The sequence below is a fragment of the Protopterus annectens genome, chromosome 1.part2 (genome assembly GCF_019279795.1).
Source record: "Protopterus annectens isolate FY-2018-M chromosome 1.part2, PAN1.0, whole genome shotgun sequence".
In the NCBI taxonomy this organism is placed as follows: domain Eukaryota; kingdom Metazoa; phylum Chordata; order Ceratodontiformes; family Protopteridae; genus Protopterus; species Protopterus annectens.
The window spans coordinates 355,368,058-355,392,747 of NC_056727.1; the positions used below are offsets into that span (position 1 = coordinate 355,368,058).

At 44.0% G+C, this 24,690-nt stretch overlaps 1 protein-coding gene across 1 annotated transcript in view; it reads right to left on the reverse strand.

The window, feature by feature from the left end:
• Window positions 1-24,690, reverse strand: part of NAPB (NSF attachment protein beta) — a 665,740-nt gene that overhangs the window by 276,042 nt on the left and 365,008 nt on the right. The window contains exons 4-5 of the mRNA XM_044056384.1: window positions 20,206-20,252; window positions 12,923-13,000 (exon numbers count right to left, since the gene is read on the reverse strand). Of these exons, the coding sequence (XP_043912319.1) occupies window positions 12,923-13,000; window positions 20,206-20,252 (125 nt within the window). The remainder of the gene's footprint in view (window positions 1-12,922; window positions 13,001-20,205; window positions 20,253-24,690) is intronic.

Here is a 24,690-nt window from a genome sequence, read left to right on the forward strand (position 1 = left end):
TTGCAGGTGAACTTGATAAGTCAATGCTGTGTCCCATAAGGTCATTGCTTGTCTGCAGAGGGGGTAGGAATGTGTACCTCCCTGCTTGTTTATGTACCACATGTCCGTAGTATTGCCCATCTTTATCAGTAGCTGTCCTGGATGAAGTAGATCCTTGAAAGCCGTCAGGGCATTCTCAACAGCTAGCATCTCTTTTTGATTGATGTGAAGATGCATCTGGCTTGCAGGCCATGTGCCCGGAATACATTTTCCTGCCATATGGGCCCCCCAGGCATAATCTGATGCATCCATTGTCAGTGTCTGTCTGGCTATGGGTAAAGTGAATGACAGACCCTTGTTGTGGTGACAGGCCTGTGCCCACCATCAAAACTCCTGTTGCAGGCAGGGAATGAATGTAATTACTGTCTCCAGGCTGTGGCAATGCTGAGTCCAAACACTTTTTAGATACCATTGTAGTTTCCTCATATGCAGTCTGGCATATGGAATTAGTAGAATGCAGGATGCCATGAAGCCCAAGGCCTGCAGGATTTTCTTTGCAGATAACTGGGTCTTTGTTGCCAACTTTTTGAAGTAAGAAGTCAGTTGCCTTTGTTTGTCTGGCATGAGATAAGCCATCTGGGCAGTTGTATTTAAGCTTGCACCCAGGAATATTATCTCTTGAGAGGGTACTAGTTTTGATTTCTTTTCATTTACTGTGTACCATAGGCAAATTAGTAATCTTTTTACAAATGCCAGATGCTTTAGAAGAATGTCTTTGTTCTCTGCTTGAATAAGGCAGTCGTCCAAGTAGGGATATATTTGAATTCCTCTTTGTCTGCAAAATGCAATTACTGGTGCCAGGCATTTTGTGAAGACCCCGGGCGCAGTATATGAGCCAAAGGGCAGTGCAGATAATTGGTAGTGCATTGAGCCAGCTATGAATCTGAGGTATCTTCTGCAAGATTGTCTGATTGGGACATGCAGGTATGCCTCTTTTAGGTCCAAAGTTACGAGCCACGCCTTCTTGCCCAGCATGGGCAGTAGCTGCTGTAGAGTCAACATCTTGAATTTTGGAACCTCCAGAAACATGTTTAGTATAGACAGGTCCAATACTGGTCTCCAGGTTTTGTCCTTTCTGGGCACTAAAAGTCTGGAGTAAAATCCTTGCCCCTGCTGTTGTTGTGGTACTTGTTGAATGGCCCTCATGTCCATGACGGCTGTAATTTGCTTTTGTGCCTCTGCCCATTGATTGTGTGGCAGGTCTGACATACCTTTTGCTCTTGGTAGGGTGTGAAAATGGACCCTGTAGCCTTGGGACACTATGTTCAAGACCCATTTGTCTTGGGTAATCATTTGCCAATTTGGTGAAAAAAGTGCTAGTTGCCCCCCAAAGGGGCTGCCAAAAGAAAAGTGCTTGGATCTGGCAGAGGAAAGTCATTGGGATTGTTTCCTGTAAGGTTGTGATTTGCCTTCTCCGCTTTTGGAGGTAGGAGCACCCCATTGTTTAGGCCTGTATGAGCCTTTGGGCTGAGATCTGCCTCTGGGACATCTGTATTTGCCTCTTTGTGGCCTGTCTGACACTGGAAAGGACCAATTTTTTGAAGGCCAATTCCTGCTAAATCTGGGTGGCTGTACCTGTAAGAAATCCTTAACCGTCTGCATGGATTTCGCTTTATCCTCCATTTTCTTCAACACCTCTTCTGCTTTAGCACCAAACAAAGTATCATGCTGTAATGGAGCATCTAATAATTTTGCTTTAACATAATCAGGCAGATTTTGTTCCTTTAACCAAGCATGCCTTCTAATAACAGAACCTGTAACAGCGGCCCTGCAAGAGACCTCCAGTGAATCATAACCACATTGCAAAGTATGCTTTCCCACCTGTTCAGCTGCATGCAATAAATCCTGAATTTCCTTGTTCTCTGAACTTTCAGAATTTGGCAACATTTTCTGTTTAAGCAGTGACATTAAGTATTGCTGATATTTAAGCATATGAAACTGACAATTTAAAGCCCTTACAGCCAAGGTAGCAGAAGTTCACAGGTTCATAGGTTTATACTAGGCTATCTGCCCTAAGGCATTTATAAGCCTAGCCCAAATTTTTGTGGCTTACGCCACCCCTTATATGAAAAAATACTGTGCCCATTAGTTTGTTGTGCCTCTGTCCAGCAGTGACACAGAGATGATTCCCGGGGTAAACCTATGATCTCCCATCCACAGGTCTAGATTTCTCCTGAACAGAGTCAGCGAGGTGCTCTGCCTCACATGGACTGGGATTTTATTCCACAGCATAGGAGTCTCTGAGTGATAAATCTATCCCTCCAGCACGTCCTATTTATATCCGTGCTAAGGTTTAAGTCGCTTGCTCTAGTGGTTTTGGTGGATTTGGATTTTTTGAGGTGGAGCATGTCCATTAATTCCGGGTTGGACATGGCCTTGTATGTCAGGCACATGTCACCTCTGAGCAGACGGTATGCGACTGAATAGAGCTGGAGTTTCTTCAATCTGGCAGCATATGACAGATTTTGGAGTCCCTTTATCCTTTTAGTGAGGAACTTTTGGGGTCTCTCCAATTGCTGCAGATGTCGGGTGAGATACATCCCGAATGGGGCATTGTACTCGATCATTGGTCTGATAAGTGAAGAGTACAGGGAACAATGACCTCACTAGATCTGGATGTGAATCCCTTCATGATCAGGTGGGCAATGTAGAAGGTCTTTCTAACCACTTTAGCAACGTGAGTGTCAAAAGAAAGGCCACTGTCAACCTGGGTCCCCAGGTCCCTGATAACCTCTTCTGTGCTTAGTGGATTGCCACCTATATGGTAGCTTGGGGTTACCTTGTTTTTCCCGAAGGGTATGACTATACATTTTTGGCGTTTAACTTCAGGCCATGGCTCTGGCACCAGCTATCTGTTTCCGTGAGTCCCTTCTGAAGGATATCCGTGTCCGATGCACTTTCCACTATGGCGCCCAGTTTGCAGTCGTCTGCAAACTTTGTCAGCCAAAGTCCTCCCATGTTGGCCTGTACTTCTGAGAAGTAGATGCCAAACAATAGGGGGACAAGGACCGAGCCCTGTGGGACACCACTTGTGACCGGCTTGGAGTCTGACACAGCGCCAGCAACTCTAACCCTGTGGGTTCTGTCCTTAAGCCAGTTTGCAACCCATCTTGTGACATATGGGTTTACATTTAAGCTGGTAAGTTTTTCTACAATACCCGAGTGGGGTATTGTGTCGAAAGCCTTTGCAAGGTCAAGGTAGGCTGTATGGACTGCCTTTCCTCATCAATGGCCTTGGTGACTGTTTCAAGTCGACCAAGTTCAAAAGGCATGATCTTCCCTTGACAAAGCCAAACTGGGTCGGGTCCAATGTCTGCAAGTCCCCTATATCTTTGTTTATGAGCTCCATTATGATCCTCTCCATAGCTTTGCAGACTAGACTTGTTAAGCTTATGGGGCGGTAATTACCAGGGTCCGTGAGGCGCCGCCTTTGTGGAGTGGGACCACAGTTGCCGTCGCCACTCCTTGGGCACGTATCCTGTGGTAAGGCTGAGATTAAACAGCTGCCTTATGTGCGGGTTTAATTCCTCATTTAGCTCATGTAGCACACAGCCGGGGACACCATCCGTCCCATTGATGCTGTGTTTTTAGCTTTAGAGAGAGCAGCTTTCACCTGCGCATTTGAGATGTCCGGGAGGCTACACTCGGCTGGGATAGTTATCTCTCCTTTAGGGGAGAGGGGTGAAGTTTGCACTGAACCTGTCTGCCAGTATGTTGGCAATGTCTGTGGGTTCAGTGATTTTGTATCATTTTGGACTAATTCTGAGCATATCTGGGAGTTTCCACCCAGGTTCCTAACATAGCTGAAAAAGGCCTTATGATTGTCCTTTGAATCCATGGCAATTTTTCTCTCAAAATTGGCCTTAGTTGATTTTATGAGTGCTCGTATTTTTTACTAATAATGATCATGGGTGACTTCCCTTTTATGGATTTTGTTCTATCATGTAATAGCTTTCTCCTCTTATTGTAAAGTTTGTTAATGGCTGGGGTCCACCAGACTGGACGTTTGCCCTTTGTGGAAAGAGTCTTGATTTTATTTGGGATTGCCTGATCCATGCAGTCCTGGAGGTGTTCATAGAAGGCATTTGTAAGGGCTTCCAGCTTGGGTTGTGGTTTCCACTGGCTCAGGGGCCTTGAAGGATACCACACCAGTCTTGAGTAGTGTGAAGTTTGCTTTAGAGAAGTTCTTCACTATGGTCTTTTTGTTTGGGGGGGGGGCGGAATGTGGATTTCCAGTGAGATTAGTTTATGATCAGATCTCACCAATGAGGGATATACTTCGGTGTGGAGCATTTTGTCCCCATGTTTGTGACAATGAGATCTAGTATATTTTCTCCTCTCGTGGGAACAGTGACTAGCTGTTCCATGGCATTTGAATTTATGAACTCCAGGAACCGTTGGGCTAGAAAGTTAGGGCTTGAGTAATGTTCCCAGTCTATATTCGGGTAGTTGAAGTCACCCAATATGATGGTGTTTGGAGATACATTTATACCCTCCAGTGTCTTCAGGAAGGCTGTGTGGGGTTCCTGAGTTTGAGAGGGTGGCCTGTAGCATGCTACAATTTGTAGAGCAGTTTTGCCTATGGTTAGTTGCACCTGGATGGTTTCAAGCTTGCATTGCCACCAACCTGGAGGTGTGGGTATCCTTTATGAATATGGATACACCCTCCTTTTGTGGTGTGGTCCGGGTTTTGGGGCCGAACGCATGATATGAGGTAAAACCTAATAGTGCCGGGTGCTCTCAGGAGCCTTGAACCAGGTTTCAGTTACAGCACAGACATCGATATTCTCCATACTGAGAAGGGCCTCGAAAAGTGCGTGCATTTTGAGATTTAGACTTCTGGCATTGAGCAGCATTACCCTCAGTTTCTTCCCATTTTTGTTTTCTAGGGTGGTAGGTTTAGAATTTGAGCCTTGCCTAAAAAGGCACTATGGGGTGGCAAGAGCCTTAGCCAATATCCGAATCCCAGGGTGACAGGTGCAAGCCGCCCTTGCGAGCAGCGTGGCTTGTCAAGCATGTCATCCCAGGCAGACAGACACTGGATCCCCTTTGAATGACACCAGACATTAAGCCAATTGTTAAAGCTGATCATCTTGTCTCTATATTGTGGCATCATTCTTGGTGAAGGAAGGATACTGCTCAGGGTTAGGGTCATACCTGCCTGGGCTACATAATCAGAGAGCTCCTCTATGTCTCTTTTCATGTAGTCCAGGGAGGTACGTCTCAGGTCGCTCACACCAGCATGGACAATGACTGTGTCATATTTGTACTTGCCGTGGAGTGACCCGAGTGCTTGTGTTATGTGGCGGATTCTAGCGCCCGATAGGCAGCTTACTGTGACCCTCTCCTTGTTCAGCCTGGTGAGTGGGACGTCAGTGTGTCTGACTATGGAGTCACCTATGACAAGTATGTTTGGTGTTGTATTTGGCCTTAAGGGCTGTGACTGCTTTGCACACTGCTTTTGTGGTTTATGTGTTGCTTGTGGGGTGTCTTGAGGTAGCAGTTGTTTGGGTGTCTGCTTTGAAGGCCTCTGCTGTTTAGGTAAATTTTACTCAGAGCCTCCGAGTATGTCTTTGTGTGTTTATGTGTTTGATTCAGTGGAGTGGTAGCATTATGTGAGGCTGGTTTTGTGGTGTGTGTAGTTGCCTTCTCCTCCTGTCTGGTCTTGCCAGTCCTGAGTTGAGAGAGCTCAGCCTCCAGTTTGGCTAAATAGCTGCATCTCTCGCAAGTATTTGTGTTATGTGGGAGGAGGAGAGGGTTGTCTGTGTACATGAGGCAGTTATAACATTGCCTCAAGATTCCCAGATTCACCAGCTGGACCGAGAGGAGATTGACAACTGACCTTTGGACATGCTAGAATAATATTGGGAAATCCTTAATTGAAAACAAGGGCCAGTGGGGAGTGAGGGTGTAGTGCTTTTAATTTTTAGTGCTGACTTATATAATTGCTTTAGTGAGCAAGTGCCAGGTAAGTTGAGTGCAATGTGTTACAAGTAACTAAATGCAAAAACGACAAACAGTAACTTTCTTTCAAGTGAAACAAGGAAATAAGTACAGTAAGCAATGCAGATATCACTAGTGATCCACAGAAGCACTGAGAAGTTGCGTATTAGGTGGAATTAGCTTCCAGGGAAATAACAAGCAAATAAACAACAAGCATATAAACAAAGCTAGATTCAGCAGGCCTGGATCTAGTCTATGCTAGAGCAAACAAGGTGTACCAATTTCAGTAAGATACAGTTCAAATATTCAGGCACTATAAACCTTTAACCAGAAATTCCCAGCTCAGAAGGGCAGAGTCCAGCCTCTTCTCCCACAAGAGTGCAGACCACGAACCTTCTTAATGTAAAATAACTGGCCTGAAGCCCAAGTGCCTAAACCAGAACTAATACACTTGGACACTGGGCTCTCAATCAGCAGTTCCCAACTTAGAAGGATGAAAGCTACCTGTCCTGCCACCACAGTGCTTGCCACAAAACTTCCTAATGTAAAACAACTGGTCTGAAGCCCAAGTGCTTAATCCAAAAGACTTGAATGATAGCTACACTTTAATCAAGTTACAACCAAGCAGTAATAAATACCATTGAATACTTTAGAGAATGTCTGGATTAGTGCTCAAGTTACACAAACAAAGCTAGATCCAGCAGGCCCGAATCCAGTCTATGCCACAGCAAACAAGGTGCACCAACTTCAGTAAGAAACAGTTCAGATATGCATGCACTATAAGCCTTTAACCAGAAATTCCCAGCTCAGAAGGGCAGAGTCCAGCCTCTCCTCCCACAAGAGTGCAGACCACGAACCCTCTTAATGTAAAATAACTGGCTTGAAAGCCCAAGTGCTTAAACCAGAATTAATACACTTTTAGAATAACAGACACTGAGACCTCAATCAGCAGTTCTCAACCTAGAAGGATGTAAGCTACTTGTTCTGCCACAACAGTGCAGACCACAAACCCTCTCAGTGCAAAACAACTAACTGGTCCGAAGCCCAAGTGTTTAAACCAAAAGGCTTAGAATGAGTTACACCAAGCAGTAATAAATACAATTGAGTATTTTAAGATGATTTTTCCCCCATCTGTCCAGTGCCCTAGAATCCCTATCAGAGGGGACAGGGTTTTTTGCAGTGGAAGCTTTGACCCCTTTGGGACCCTGAGATGTAGTTTCTGGGTCAGCAGCGGGGTTTTTATATAGGAATTTATGAGACTCTGGGACCCTGTAGAATCTGTCTGGCTTAGCAGGTGCAGGGGGTAAAGAGTCAGAGGAAAGGCCGGACTCTGAAAATACATCATCTACAATGTCTAGAACAACTGGAATAGCAAGGGGTCTGTGCTGAGGAAGAAGCAGAAAGTCTGTGAGCCTCTTCTTCGATTCTGAGTAATCTTGGCTCTCCCAGTGGAAATGCTCCCTCATGGTATGCAGGGTTTCCCCAAAAGAATAATCCTCAGGAGGAGAAGCTGAAGGAATGGATTCTTCAGCATCAGAATCCTCATAGGGAGGAATAGAATAATCCTGTTCAGAAGTGGAATCAGAGGAAATAGAAACCTGATCAGACGAATCATATTCTGTCTCTTGCTTAGGCCTCTTATCAGGAGGGGGGATGGGAACCCCTGATCAAAGTAATTAGGTCTTTAGCCATTTTAAGCATCTGTTTTTTAGGCATCTGTTTTTTAGGCATGGAAGTCTGAGTAGGAGAATGCTGTACTTGTTTCTTTGTCTTTAGAGTTGCTTTAGTCTTTCTCTTTGAAGCTGAATATGGTTTAACATATAACTGTGTAGGTCTGATGACACCCTCAGAAGCCGATGCCTGCTCAGCAGCTCCGGACCCATCTGAGGGAATGATTTCAGAGTGTCCAAAACCTTGAGTATCCAGAGGCCCAGTCGGCTCCACGTGGGTGTCGGAAGCGGCCTGTGGCTCTGAGGTAGCGGGCGCCAGAGACTGCGAAAGCGCCTTACCGAGAACCGGCGACTGGCCTAACGGAGGCCTCGTCGTCGGTTTTGGACCTCGGATGCCTATCCTTTTCCTTGTCCTTGCATTTTTTGTAAACTCCAGTCGTCGGCTGTTCCGACGGCATTATATAATTAAACCTTCGGCCAAAGTAATGAAATGCAAAATCGAACAGACGCTTAATAGTGCGTTGGCTAAGTCTAGCACAAAACCGACAGCTAGCAACATCGTGGTCAGGACCTAGGCATGGAATACAGTAAGAGTGAAAATCCTTATGAGGTATTTGCTTCCTACAGGAAATACAATTGTTAACTTTTTCTGACATCGGTCTGGAGCAAGAAAAAAGTTTCCCCAATTGGGAACTTAGCTTTAATGAAGACTTCGGTTCTGAAATTCGGATTTGAAAATCTCAGGAGTCGGCCGACCGGCACTTGTGAACTGCTTTTGCTTTGGGCACTGCGCGGCAAGAAAGACTGAAGAAAATGGCGCTGGCTGCATCTTTTATACCCCTGGCGCACTGACGTCAGGGAAGAGGCAACAGCAACCGACGTTGGACCTAGACTTTGGAATTCAGGCCGGCTGCGGGTAGCCTGCCAGCAGGATAACCCAAGAGTAATGACTGCAACAGTGAAACACGATGAACATCTGCAGCAAAAATGTTGGCAGTTACAGAAACTCACTTGTCACTTACAATGTTAAAGTCCATACATCTTTGCCACCACTAAATTTTGCTTACTGTCTATGAAATGTAGAGAAAACAGAAAAGGGCTTAGAAAAGTCATTCATAAGTTCCAGGAGGTTTGATTTGGGGCTTAGAAAAGTCATTCATAAGTTCCAGCAGGTTTGATTTCCAATTCATAATTATTATTTGACCATTTCACTGGTATGTCCTCATGTCTTGCACATGAATGCAATACATTATGAACAGACTTTTCTGGTTTATACTGTTGCACTGTCAGTCACACTGATTTATTCCAACTAGTCTTCTTAATATGCATCCTTCTGAAGTAACCAGTAGACAAATCCCCTGTAGTACTAGATACCACACTGAACTATGGGACAATTCAAAAAAGGTGCAGATTTACACGCCTCACTCATTATTTAAATGCACCACAATGAGCAGCATATCAGAAAGTCATACCACATTCCCAGACAATGTCAGCACTTATATTGCAAAGTGTGAATGGGTGGGGACTTCCACATGAATTTGGCAGTCTTCCATGAAGGGCCTATCAGTGTGTGTTCTACTACAGCAGCATATGTCTATATTGCAAAAAGCATTAAATACATCATGTAAAACACCTTTTCCGGAATACATGTTTTCATATTTTACATACATCCTTTTACACGTAAATATGTGTACAATTACATATGTAACCTGTGCATGTTTGCGCATGTCTATGTGCTGTTTCTTTCTATATACATTAAATGTACACACACATCTGATAATATACTCAGACATACATCTATATTATACATCTCAGTTCCCTGTGCCTCTGTCCAGCAGAGCCACTGCAGTGATCCCTGGGGTAAATTTTCTGTTTCCCATCCACTCGTCAAGGTTTCTCTTGAAGAGTGTTAGTGAGGGGCTCTGCCTAATGTAGATTGAAATCCTGTTCCAAAGCATGGGGAGTCTCTGGGACAGGAATCTATCTTTATCGTTGTGATGAGGTTTAGATCCCTAGAGCATGCAGCTCTTGGGGATTTGTTTTTTTTTTTTTTTTTTTTTTAGGTGGAGCATGTCCATCAATTCTGGGTTGGACATGGCCTTGTATGTCAGACAGAGATCACCTCTGAGTAAGTGGTATGCAACAGAGTACAGCTGGAGTTTCTTCAGTCAGGTTGCATAGGGCATATGTTTGAGGCCAGTAATCCTCTTGGTGAGGTGCTTCTGTGGTCTTTCCAGCTGTTGCAGGTGTCTTGTAAGGTACATCCCAAATGGGGTGTTGTACTCTATGATGGGTCTGATGAATGATGGGTAGAGGGGCACAATAACCTCTTTTGTTCTAGATGTGAACCCTTTTGTGACTAGGTGGGCCACATAGAAGGATTTTCTAACCACCTTGGCAATATGATTATCAAAGGAGAGATTACCATCTACTTGGGTCCCCAGATCCCTTATTACATTTACAGGTAAGGCCTCATTCATCTCCAGTTTATATATACTAATTCCACAGTTCCACAAAAGTGGAGAATGTAGAAACTCCACAAAGGAGAATATAGTGGTCTTGTGCAAACAGTTAATTCAACCAACTGCAACTGGACAGTCAAAATCTCTCTCTTTATACACACACACACACACACACACACACACACACACACACACACAGAAAATGTGTGTGTGTGTGTGTTTACATATATCTATATATAAACACGTCTAAGAGTAATATATGCATGTATGTATATGGATTCACTTCAGAATGCTGAAAGCCCAAAATCTTGAATTTCAAAACATTGAAACCAAAATTTAAAAAATTCAAAGCATTGAAAACTCAAAACATTGAATCCCATAACAATGAAAAAAAAACACAGGACACCAACACTTAGTATATTCCAGCACAACTACACACAAACAAATAAAAGACAAACCATATTACACTTTTCCACACATACCCCACACCCCCTGCTACATAAATATATCAACTCCAAGATCGCACTACACTAAGATGAGTTATGTTGTAGTATAGCAAGTTAGAAGGGAACATGACTAAGGTTACAACAGGCAGTCATGAAGCACATAACAGTATGTTTGCCATTTTGGGGTTGCTGCCCCCCCCCCCCTACATATATTTGGAGAAGTGTAATATGTTTCTGTATGTAGTTGTGCTGAAATATAGTAAGTTCTGGTTTCCTGTGTTTTTTTTTCAATGTTATGAAATTCAATGTTTTGAGTTTTCAACGTTTTGAATTTTTGAGATTTTGGTCTCAGTGTTTTGAAATTCAAGATTATTGGCTTTCGACATCCTGAAGTGTATCCATGTATACATACATACATATATATATATACATACACACACATATATATATATATATATATATATATATATATATATATATATATATATATATATATATATACACGTGTGTGTGTGTGTATATATATATATATATATATATATATATATATATATATATATATATATATGTATATATGTATATATATATATATATGTATATATGTATATATGTATATATATATATATATATATATATATATATATATATGTATATATATATATATATATATGTGTGTGTGTGTGTGTGTGTGTCTCCCTGATTACACGGCAATTATAGAAGCAAGGACATACCACGTAATGCCTATCTATTGACTCTCAACTCATCAAAACTCCATGGCAAGCTTTAAAATAGGTCCTGTAGAGGAACAAATCTTGCTCTCTCTATTGCAGCAACTCAATGAGCAGAGTTTGCATTGATCACTTATGATAAAGTGCACTCTGATCAAACCCAATTTGACAAGAAAACTTGCAACCCTCACACACACACCGACACAGACCGACATAGACAGACACAGACAGACCGACCGACCCAGACAGACCGACCGACCGACCGACTGACACAGACAGACCGACCGACGCAGACAGGCACACACAGACCGGCACACACAGACCGGCACACACAGACCGGCCGACAGGTGTGGACAATTTAGTGAAGCTAATCATTATATTTCTGAGGATTTTGAATTATTGGGAACACTTTTCCTCCTTCCAGGATGGGTGAGAAGTCATGGTCCTTCCACAGCATCTGATCTTCCCCCACCTAATCAAACTTTGACAGTGACAGACCAGGGAATATGTTACTGCATGTTGCTCAATCCTTGCCTGTGATATAAACAGGACCTGCTGGAAAGACAGGTATGCATCCCAGAGACCACTCTTTCTCTGAAACTGGCTCCCCCAGCCATGTGAAGCAGAGTTCCTCCCCCCATCCATGTGAAGCAGAGTTCCTCCCTAACCCAATTTAAGTGTAACTTGGATAACTGGATAAGGAATAGGAAATTCATCCCTGGTTTCTAATGGACACAGGCAGCCTGCAAATGGTTCATCTCTCAGAATCCTGCTTGTAAACGTTTCACCTTCCAAGCCACTTACACTTATCTAGGGCACCAGAATTTGTCAGAGATTTGGGAAGCATGGCTAGGCATAAAAAAGGACCTTGAGGTCACTAGCTTGGTAAAATAAGCCTATGAACCTATGTCTATGGCCAGAGGTTAGTGATGGATGGGGGGCCCCCAGGAAGCTCTTACTTTACAGCTATCTTGTCAAAGTTTGTGTGCGTCACATGAGTAAAAAGGAAGGGATTAAAGGAATAACAAAAAAAAAAAAATACTTATAAGCTTGCTACACATTGGAGCAGCAGTCTATTTTCCCCAAAGGGCTTCCAATGCCTTAAGTTTATGAAGCATGACACTCAAAATGCTGTTGTGAACAGTGGACTGGAGGTAATCTTATTTAGAATTATTTTCAGAAAATGTAATTGCATTTTTTGAATGCTTGACAACAAGTAAATTAAGGTATCTGGTAGTGAATGAGTATGCGATGCCCAATGTTACAACCTAGCTGCATGTATAAGACCCACCTACATCCATTCTAATATATCCTGCAGTTTGTATACTATAGAGCAAATTCGGACGCATTTATTAAGGTGTTATTTTCTGCCATAGCTTTTGGTTAACAAGAAAACACATTTCTTGACTTTTTTTTTTTTCCATCATTTATTTCATGTGTCATCAATACTAGTAATCTAAGAGCAATATTTCAATTTGTCAGGAAGTTGTATGGTCTGCTGCCTTCGCAGCCAGTGTTGCTTAATGGTACGCACTCATCCAAACTAACAGAATTTGAATCAAATAGAATTTATTACTCCCCTCCCCGGCATTTTCAAACATGCAAGAAGATCAACAAATGTTCAAAAATGTTACCTTTTCTATATCCACCAGTTCTGATTCATAGATTTCAGCAATTGTGATATGGTGTTTAGCAGCAATTGTAAATCTTCCCTAACCCAAAAAAGAAATAATTAAAAAAGAAGTTACAAGTTTGATATCTGATTCTTTTTCAATAAAATATAAACTATCAACATACAGATATTTTTTCAGAGATTAAAGCATTTGCCACTATGTCATATTTATTTGAACTGGTTCTTGTTCAACTTTATACCTACAACAAGACATAACTTTTAGTTATGTACTTACCATAACTTCGGATGTATGGGATCCATCTCGCCTACATTCATGACAGATGGGTTCGGAGCCGATCCATCGGCTCCGACTCGGCAACTTATACACTAGCACGAAGTCTCTCATTGGCTGGGCTACTCCCTATCCCAGGATGCACTACACCTGCTTCCCCAGATCTTGTTTGTTCGCTTTCATACACCCATGTAAACACAGCAAACACTATTAGTCACTATAACCAACTAAAGTTCTTCAAGAAAGAACACCAAGAAAAAAGTGACTACAGCTCCTCTAAATCCAAATGGAAGGGGGAAGGAGGGTGGGTATTATGAATGTAGCGAGATGGATCCCATACATCCGGGTTATGGTAAGTACATAACTAAAAGATGTAATGGGATCCTATCTCGCCTACATTCATGACAGATGGGACAGCGTCCCTAGCACCTACATTCCGGGTGGCTCATTGGAACACACTCCTGAGAACTGTGGAACCAAAGGAAGCTCTGCCTCGAGAAACCACATCCAATTTGTAATGAGAAATAAAAGTGTGCGGAGAAGTCCAGGTTGCCGCAGCACAGATATCATCTATTGATAACTTGGAGTGAAAAGCTACGGAAGTAGCCATTGCCCTGGTAGAATGAGCCTTGACTGGAAAGGGAAGGTCTTTATGAGCCTGTGAATAAATAAAAATGATACAATCTTTAATCCATTTAGATATGGAGGCTTTTGTTACTGGTTGACCCAATTTGTTCACTGCAAAAGAAACAAACAACTGATTTGATTTCCGCGTTTGAGCGGTTCTATTCAAATAAAAACGTAGTTGTCTATGTACGTCCAATTGATGCAAAGTATATTCTGCGTTATTGGAGAATTCTGGGAAAAAGACAGGGAGTTCTATAGTTTGTTGCATACAGAAAGAGGAGGCCACCTTTGGTATAAATGCGGGGTTTAATTTCAATTAAACTCTATGCTTGTGAAAAATCAAATAGGGAGGATCAGAACAAAGAGCTTGAAGTTCTGAAACTCGCCTAGCAGATGTTATGGCTACTAAAAAGGCCGCTTTCCAAGACAGAAATTTTAAATCACAAGTAGCAGCTGGTTCAAAAGGACGGGCAGTTAGGGCAGCAAGAACCATATTCAAATCCCAAGGGGAAACAGGCTGAGATAAAGGAGGCCTAAGGAGCCAAGCCCCTTTAAGGAAAGCCTTACAAAGTTTGTGAGACATCAATGAAGGTTCAAAAGAAGCATGAAAATTAGAGATCGCTAATTGAACCTTAATGGTAGAAACTGAAGAGCCCGACTGAAAAAGGGAGGCCAGAAAATTCAGAACCTCTGATACTGGAGCAGTGAGAGGATCTATACCTCGTTCTTGAGCCCAGAAGGCAAACCTTTTCCATTTACTGGAATAAAGTTTGATGGTGGAAGGTTTATGGAAGAAGACAGAATGTGGACCACATCCGGCGAGAGAGCATTATCTCGGACTAAGGATGGAAGTGGAGTAACCATGCTGCCAACTTCAGGGACCTGAGAGATGGATGAAGCCGTCCTGACTGATGAGTCAACAGGTCTGGCACCGGATCCAGAAACCATGGACCTTCTATCGCATGCCTCTGTAGGAAAGGGAACCAAACTTGACGAGGCCAGTGCGGGGCAATCAGAATCATCTCGCTCTCCATGTAACTGGCCTTCTGTATCACCCTCGGTAGGAGGGGGAACGGAGGGAAGGCGTAGAGAAGACCGGGGGGCCAAACGTGAGTCAGAGCGTCCCTGGGAATCTGTCCCTTGAATGGGAACAGTGTGAAGAACTCTCTGCATTTCGCATTGTGGGGGCTGGCAAACAGGTCGCAGCAAGGAAGACCCCATCTGTCGAAGATTTTCGCAGCTATACTCTGATTGAGGGACCACTCGTGGGGCAAGAGAATGGTCCTGCTTAATCTGTCCGCAATCAAATTGGACTTCCCCGGTATGTGCGTTGCCATTAGAAAGCGGTTGGTAGCTACCGCCCAGTGCCAAAGTCTCATGGCTTCTCTGCATAGTGGGTAAGACCTGGTACCCCTTGCTTGTTTATGTACCATACTACCGACATGTTGTCGGATAGGATCGCAATTGGGCCCTGTGGGAGAGCGTGATGGAGAGCTTGGAGTACCAATAGTACCGCCTCATCTCCAGGACATTGATATGCAAATGTGTTTCCTGGATCTGCCATGTGCCTTGGACCGACCTGTCCAGGTAATGACCCCCCCACCCTACCTGGGAGGCGTCCGTGGTCACAGTGGCAACGGTACGTTGAGGAATAAAGGATCGCCCTTGGTCGAGATTTGACTGTAGAAGCCACCAACGCAGATCTCGACGGCAACTCTCCGTGATTATGATTAAGTGGTTCAAGGGCAGTTCCTGATAAGACCATTGAACCGACAGTAGCCATTGTAGAATTCGCATGTGAAGTCTGGCCAAGGGAACTAGGAGTATAGTCGACACCATCGAGCCCAACAGTTGTAGGATCCGATGGGCCGGGGCTCTTTGTAAGTGAAGGCAGGATTTGACTTGATCTTGTAAGATCTGAATTCTTGCTGCCGGTAAGAAGGCGCATTCTTTTGTGTCTAAGTCTGCGCCTATGAAAGTAATACGCTGAGAAGGCTGTAGTACAGATTTTTGCAAATTGAATGTGATCCCCAAGAAACGCCCAAGTTGAATGTGGCTCTGAGCGCTTGGAGAAGTAGATGCTCGGAGGTGGCTGTAAGGAGCCAGTCGTCTAGATAAGGAAACACCTGGAATCCCAGACTTCTCAGGTGAGCAGTTACCACTGCCAGACACTTGGTGAACACCCTGGGGGCTGTGGTGAGACCAAAGGGCAGTGCTCGGAATTGGAAATGACTGGCTCCGAGGCGGAAGCGTAAATGTCTCCTGGACTCTTCAGCTATGGGAATATGATAGTAAGCGTCCTGGAGATCTATTGAGCACATCCATGCATCTTTTCCAGTAAAGGAAGAATAGATTGAAGAGTGACCATTCGAATCTGGACTTCTTGACGAAACGATTCAATGAACTGAGGTCCAATATGGGCCTGAAGTCCCCTGTCTTTTTTGGTACCAAAAATAATTTTGAGTAAGTTCCTGATCCGATCTGGTCGGTGGGGACAGGCTGGATGGCTCTTTTTTCTAGCAGCTTTGAAATTTCTAATGCTGCCTGATCCCGCTGACTGGGTGGCACGTCCGGGATTTCCCTTAAAGAAAGGGGGGGTTTGTTGAAAGGGATGATATATCCTCCGGTAATAATGCGAAGCACCCACTGATTGCTTGTTATGGATTCCCAAGCTTGTGGATGCGCCGCAGCGACCCCCGACTGGCTCCGGAGCTGCACAGTCGGGCAACCACTCAGGAACGCTGGTTGTATGAAGAACCACGAAAGGAATCGCAGTCTCCAGAGTTACGGGGGCCTCTGCCACCTCTGGGGCGGCGTCTTCCAAAATTCCCTGCCTCTGGAGGGGGAATCACTGGGTGGAGTAGAGAAAGACTTTTGGGATATATTAAACCACATTTTCCCTCCTCTCCCAGCCTTGGGATAAGGCCTGGAAGAAGCGGAATAACGGGCCCCAACGGCAGTCAAAGTCTTGCCCTCCTGCTCGCACCGAGTTAGTGTGTCCTTCACCTTGGGTCCAAACAAAGATGACCCATCAAACGGGCCGCGAAGGAAGACTTGAAGGCCTCCAGAACGAACACAAGCGTAACCAGGCTTGTCTCCTAAGGGCAACGCCTGTTCCTGCTCTACTCGCCCCCTCGGCCGCATACGAGATGAGCCTCATGGACGAGTTAACAATAGAACAAAGAGTAGTCATCTGTGCGCCAACAGTCGAGGCCAGCGCTTCAGGTAGATTACCAACAAGGGAGTCATTTAGCTCTTTGAGAAGATCCCTTTGGAGCCTTGTAAAATGACATAAATAATTCAGCGACAGTAAGGAAAAGGCCGCTGAGGACAGGGTATGCTTCCCGTACCTATCCATACTCCTAGAATCCTTATTAGGAGGATGAATAGACGTCGAAGCCTCTGCCACGTCCTGCTGTGTGGCAGAAGCCACCACCAAAGCATCTACCGGTACACCCTTTGTGAGAAATTCTTTTTGTGGGGGAGCTGACAAGAATTTATTGGGCCTCGCAGGCACCGGTTCCACAGAATCAGGGTGTTCCCACACCCTTCGAGAAATCAAATCAAGGAGTTCATCGAAGGGCGGAGACACCCAGGAGGCGGAGGGCTGGGCCCCAAAGGCCTTGAGGAAGACGGACTCCTCAGTTGAAGGGGTTTTGGCTTGCCAGTCACTACTCTGTCTCAGAATCTCCAAGATATCTGAGAAGGAGATATCATCCGAAGATGATTTGGGGGACCCCTCAGCGTCATCGAGGTCAGTATCCGATGTAATAGACTCATCTTGGGAGTCTACGTGCTTCCTCTTACACAATTTCTTCCGTGGGGTTCGTCCAAGCAGTTTCGGACGGACCACCCGAAGAAGGGAACCCCGATTGGGGTATCCTCAGGCCCTGGGGCCCCGCTGCCGGGGCTGCAACGCAACAGAGGCACCAGTCACCAAATCTAGGGACGGTGAGGTAGAGTCTAGTTGAACCGGCAAGGGCATGGCCAGCGCGCTCCTCATGGCCTCAAAGGCCGGACCTCCAGAATCCAAGGAAGTCACTGGTCTAGAGGCCACGATGGCACTGGGAATTCCAGCAGCCGATGCTCGAGAGGAAGACTAGGTACCAAGCACCTAATCCCAAGGTATTCCCTCGGGCCCGGCTGAGGTCGAGTACCAAACCCTGAACCGGAGGACAGGGTAGGAAGCATGGTCGGAGCCGAAAGGCCTGATAGGGGTCTCTGCTCCGACCGTATGGCTCCACATTGCTCCACCACCACCGGCTCCAACAACTCAGAAGAGGTTGGAGGAGGAATCAAGAGTGTAGGGGGATCGGCTCGAAGCAAAGTGTGCTGGAGCCGAGACCATTTTAGCAAATACTGGAGATTGGAAGAGCCTCTGTAAAACCCTATCCAGGTCCGAATCCGATAGTCTTGAGGATTTAGAGGAGGTAGACACTCGAGAAGACTTTCCTCTCGGCTCCCAGGGAGAAGGGGACCTGCTCAAACGGCTCCAATACTGTCGGCGCCGACTCCACCAACTCATGGATCACTATCGGCGCCGAAGAAGCCTTTTCTTCGAGCCGAGGGGAAGAGTCTGAGCTGCACACTTCCACCGCCCAAGCCATTGGAGCCGATGGAGGTGATTCACCTCGATACTCCAACTTGCGGCTCAAGACAATGGAGCCGTAGGAGGTATCGAGGCAGACTTCGACACTCGGCCCAAGTCAGTGGAGCCGAGGAAGAAGAGGTCAACTTTCTTTTAGAAGTCGGCTCCGACGGACTTGTCGGAGCCGACGATCTTTTCTTTTTGGAAGCAACAGGAGGATTCAAAGCTTCCTCAAAGGAGGGTTTAATAAGCCCTTTCAAAATAAGCTTGTTCTTACATTCTTGAAGAACCCTAGCAGAAAAAGCATGACATACGCTACAAGTCTCTTGTAGATGTTTCGGCCCCAAACAATAAACGCAAATAGAATGGCTGTCTGTTATGGACATTTTATAACTGCACCGAGTGCATTTTTTAAACCCTGACTTTTGTTCTTTAGACATAGTACAGGTTCAAGAACAAATAGAGTTCACCACAAAAATTAGCACTATAAAGAAAAAAACAGCGCCAACTGAAAAGCGCGAGACTCACTGGCGCAAGCACTCAGAAGAAATTTACCTCACAAGTAACTGACAAACAGAACAACGGCCCAAAGCCCTCTAATTTAAACGGGCTTGGCCCGAAAGACAAATAACCACAAAGGAATTAAAAATAATAGGCCTTTTAACTAAATAGAACACAAGGATAGGGCAAGGGCCCTCTAACTAAAACGGGCCTTGCCCGACAGACAAAAAGGAACAAGTACCAGACAACACTCAAGCACTCAAACTTCACAAATAGTATAGAAGAAGCTGTTAAAACAGCTGTTTGTTTAATAAATGACAAAAACCCCAAGGTCAAGGACCAATAAAGGTAAAAGTAAACACTTAGCTCCAGCCAAGTCGAGACCACGTCCAGCTTGTAAAGCGGCAAACAAGATCTGGGGAAGCAGGTGTAGTGCATCCTGGGATAGGGAGTAGCCCAGCCAATGAGAGACTTCGTGCTAGTGTATAAGTTGCCGAGTCGGAGCCGATGGATCGGCTCCGAACCCATCTGTCATGAATGTAGGCGAGATAGGATCCCATTACATCTATATTTAATTTTCTAGCAGACATTATAAAAGCAGATAACACACCAGAATAAAAAAAGGTTCTGCTACAGAAAGTCAAAAGGTTTTTGATCTTTGAAATACATTACTGTAAAATGGGATGCAATTTCAGATGAAGCAGCGCTTTCGTTAGCTCAACTATAGTTCAGAAATCACATCAAGTAAACAAAGTTTAGGTTCCCCAATGCCTAAACTCTTTTCCTGTTTGTGCCGAACTGCTTTAGTTCTGTTGCAGTCTTTGGGGAGCAGTAAGTTTCTAGAAATCCAGAATTCATTGCATGTAACATTGCTCCGACAGTGACAAACTTTAATTATACCAATACCACATCCCAAATTGAGTAAAACCATCTACCACCAAATGTGTTACTATACTGCAGCAAAGAAAACTGGAGGCTGGGGATGACTTCAAACCCCCAGGGCTGTGAATATTATGGTCATAGCCAACATTCTTAAGCCCCGATTACATGGTCCTAGCCAACATTCTTAGGCCCCGATTACATGGTCATAGCCAACATTCTTAGGCTCTGATTATAACCTCAAATTTGCTCGATCTAGAAAAGGTTTTGTTTTTTTCTTGGAGAAGGGGGCAGTGTAGGGCAGCTGAAACACAGCCTAAACATAGGCAGACAATAATTAAACAAAAAATGTTACAAGAAAACAAGACATTGCAATACAGTATATGCAGCAACAGAGTGTAATAGTTTTGTCTCTTACCATGTCAGTGTAAATATCGATGGCTGCATTTAGACAGGTGATAGCCTCTGTTGTACAAGCATTTAAAGGAAGCAATAAAGAATCAGTTCCATTAAACTTCAATAAATCACATTTAGGAAAAAAAATCAGTTTTACCATTATTGATTATAGTAAATGGCTTCAAACTTCTACAGAGTACAGCATTTCCTTAGTAAAACTTTATCACAATCTGTTAAAAGAAAAAGGCCTTCCCTTCTACAGATTCCTCAGTATACCTATTATACTGTGTTTAATACTGTATTCTGTTTTATTTCACTTTGTTGACCAGGTAAGCCCCATTGTCCATTTATTCAGCAGGAAGAGGCTGGGGGGGGGGGGGGGCAGCCTCAAATTCTGAGTTCAGAAACAATACAGTTGTTTTTATCGGTCATCTGCACAGCTAAATAATACACCAATTTTAAATACTACACAAAACTAAGCAAAACATATACTCAAGCATTTGGCCCAGCTTTGGGGTGTAGAAGGATAAAGCCCCGATTGTGACACAGATGACCCAAAAGTTATTAGTAGTTTGGCCACTACAGAAGTTGGGCAGAGGAGAGAGGCAGTGAGCAGCAAGAGTTAAATTGCACATCCTGGGAGGAGGGAGGCAGTATGCTTGCTGCAATGCCAGCATCTACTGCACAGAGTGATGCATGGCATACAGCATACAGACCAGCGATGTGCACTGGGCACTACCAAGTTGCATTCACATAGTAGTCTTCATGGGGTGTGTAAAGGACAAGAGTAGGTGCAAATGGCTATCACTTCTACAAGTATGCATGCCAGCCATTGAGGGAGTGGTTAGAGCCACAGTACAGAAAAATGGCCATGTACTTTCACAGCTGCTGTAATCGACTACTGCCTCAATGGGAAACAGAAGGGCGGACTGACTGTAGATGATGGCTGGCATGCAGCAGTGGAGAAAATACACACAAAAATATTTTAAGCAACTATTTTCAGAGAAAAGTTGTATATTATACTGTCAAATACCGCAGTACTGGAAAATAACCAACATGTTAAGCAACAGAGTGGTACAAGAGAACTCACACTGTGAAGCAACATATTGATGCAGTACAACACAAAGTGTCAGGTAGAGTTTCTGTGGAAGGTATGTTCTGAAGTAATAAACACAGAATGTATTTGTTAACACTGTCAGTTGTATGGCTTTAGTTTACATTAAGTCAATGTAGAGTACAGTACTGCCATTCACATTTGCATGTTATTATTCCACTCAACTTTAATGTCAAAAATATTATGAATGCCCAAAGTTACTTATTAAATGCTATCTACACTTAACAGTCACCAAAGTTTGAAGTGAGCATTCATCAAAACCGAATTTGTTACTGTAGTCCTAGATCAAAGTAAATAATGTAGTTTGAATTAACAGGCCAGAATGTATTACTGGGTTCTCCTAGATTTGTTCATGTTCTCTTTTTATCAATCATCTTTGGATCATGTTTCCATAACTGTAGTGCACAGAAACTTGTTCACATTATGTACTTGCAGTGTTCTCACTGTCCTGCAAGATTGCTATTGTGCAGGGGTTGTTGTGTTACTGTGGACTACGTGCACACTTGTGTTTGTGTAGGATGCAGGGGTTGCCCCCTGAAAAACATTTATTGGCGTGTGTTCAGGGAATGTTTCACGATCAATTAAAAAAAAAAAAAAATTAGTGAAACATGACACTTCAAAAAGACCTTCAGTTTAAGAAAGGGAAAGCACAGTTGTGTACACTTAACACAAATGTAGATGTTCGAGTGTATTCACTGCTGCAGTCATTACATTTGGGTAATCTGCTGGCAGGTTGCCCTCAGTCGGCCTGAATATCAAAGTCTTGGGTCCTGCGTTGGTTGCTGTCTCCTCTTCCATGACGTCAGGTCGTCAGGGGTATAAAACATGCAGCCAAAGCCATTTTCTTCAGATGTCAGGTGCCCCCCAAATGGGGAGCAAAAAAAAATATATATATATATATATAAATGTAAAAACATAAACTTTACCTTCATCTAAAAGCAAATACACCACAAAGGCTGTAGAATATAGTGAGGGAAAGAGAAGTTCTAGGAAAAAAGGGGTTATGGCAGGTGGGTAACCCGGACTGCAACAGTGAATACACTCGAACATCTATATTTATGGTAAATGTACACAACTGTACTATGTTCTTCGTGTTTCACTGTTGCAGTCATTACATTTGGGTAGAATCCCAAAGCTATGGATGGGAGGCTGGAACTAAATAGCATTAGGAGCGGCTATAAGGCCCTGCAGAACTGCAGTGGCAAAGCCTGCCCTGGACTTGGAGAAGATTGGCAAATGATAATGCTTTGTAAAAGTATGAACAGAGCTCCAAGTAGCAGCTTCTAGAATGTCTTTGGTTGGCACCCCTCTGAGAAAAGCTGCTGAGGTAGATGCAGCCCTGGTGGAATGTGACCCAATTTCCTTGGGCACCGGTTTACCATGATACAAGTAGCAGAAACGGATGCAGTGGCTTATCCACTTTGAAATAGTCTGCTTTGAAATAGCCTTGATCCTGCAGCAAATGCCACCAGTAGCTGCTCCGAATTTCTTAGAGATTTTTTTGTCCTGTTTAAGTAAAATCTTAGTTGTCTGTGTACGTCCAAGGAATGCAGAATCCGCTCCCCCTTGTTCTGCGGATTTGGGTAAAAAGTTGGCAGGTGAATAGTTTGGTTAAGAGCCACACTGGATACCACTTTAGGCAAAAAGGAAGGATTAGTCCTGAAGGACACCCTGTCCAGGTAAAATGTAATAAAAGGCTGCACAGCCATGAGGGCCTGTAGTTCTGAAACCCTTCTTGCTGAAGTGATTGCTAGCAGGAAAGCTGTTTTACAAGATAAAAACTTTATATCCGCAGTAGCTGCTGGTTCAAATGTAGGCAGGGTGAGCTTTTCCAACACAAAATTGAGGTCCCATGTAGGATTTGGTGATCTTCTGGAAGGCCTTAGATTTTTGGCCCCTCTAAGATACTGTTTTAGCAGACGGTGAGAAAAGAGGGGAGGCTTTGTGTTGTAATGAGCCGAGATGGCAGAGGCATGGATTTTTATTTATGAAAAAGATAGGCCCTTGTCAAGCATCTCTGTCAAGTATTGTAAAATCTGAGAAATATTTGGCTTTGCTGCTCTGTTCCTAGTGCTTGGTTCCAAGCACAGAATCTCTTCCATTTTTCAGCATAAGATTTTCTAGTACTAGGCCTTCTGGCTTCCAAAATGACATCCATCACAGATTTACTGAGAGGTGTTATTTGAATAATTACATGATCAGCCATGCTACCAGGTTCGGAGTTTGAAGCTGATTGTGCAGAATTTGATTGCTCTGCTGAGACAGTAGATGAGGTATTTGAGGCAAGTACCAAGGAGGGAGTGGAGACATATTCCTTAGAATTGGGTACCAGTGCTGGCGAGGCCAGTACGGGGCAATTAGGATCATTTTTGTTTTTTCCTGTCTGACCTTTAGTAAGACCTTGGGAAGAATAGGCAGAGGAGGAAAGGTGTAGACTGATAGGTTTTTCCAACTGAAGGATAGGGCATCCACTTTCCATGCTTGTCTGTGAGAAGTCATTATGCAGAATTTGTCCAGTTGATAATTTTGGGGAGAGGCAAAAAGATCTATGTCCGGACTCCCCCATTTCTCAGTTATGCTGAAGACTTGTGGATCCAGTTCCCACTCTTGAGGGTCCATAAGATTTCTGCTTAGGTCGTCTGCCAGAGTATTTTGTTTTCCTGGCAGGAACTGTGCTTGAAGATGTACTTGGTAAGTCAAGGCTGTGTCCCATATGGCTAGTCTCCATAGGGGGTAGGAATGTGAACCCCCCTACTTGTTTACGTACCACATAACTGTGGTGTTGTCCATCTTTATCAGCAGTTGTTCTGGATGAAGTAAGTCCTTGAAGGCTGTCAGTGCATTCTGAACAGCTAACATCTCTTTCTGGTTGATATGCAGATGCATTTATTTTGGGTTCCATATGCCCTGAATGCATCTCCATGCCAGGTGGGCCCCCAAGCATAGTCTGATGCGTCTGTAGTTAGGGTTTGGGTGGCAGGGGGCAGAGTGAAAGACCACCCCATGTTCTGGTGACATGTCTCTGCCCACCAAAGAAACTCCTGTTGTAGACAGGGAATGAGAGGAATCATTGTTTCCAGATTGTCACAATCCTGACTCTATAAACTTTTTAGATACCACTGTAGTTTCCTCATATGCAGTCTTGCATATGGAATTAGAATGCAGGATGCCATGATGCCATAAACCCCAAAGCCTGCAGAATTTGTCTTGCAGATAACTGGGTTTTTGTTGCCATCTGATTGAAGTAAATAGTCAGTTGCCTTTGCTTGTCTGGTATAAGGTAAGCCATCTGGGCAGTTGTATTCAAGCTTACACCCAGGAATGTAATATTTTGAGAGGGTACCAGTTGTGATTTATTTTCATTTATTGTGTACCCTAGGCATGTTAGAAGCC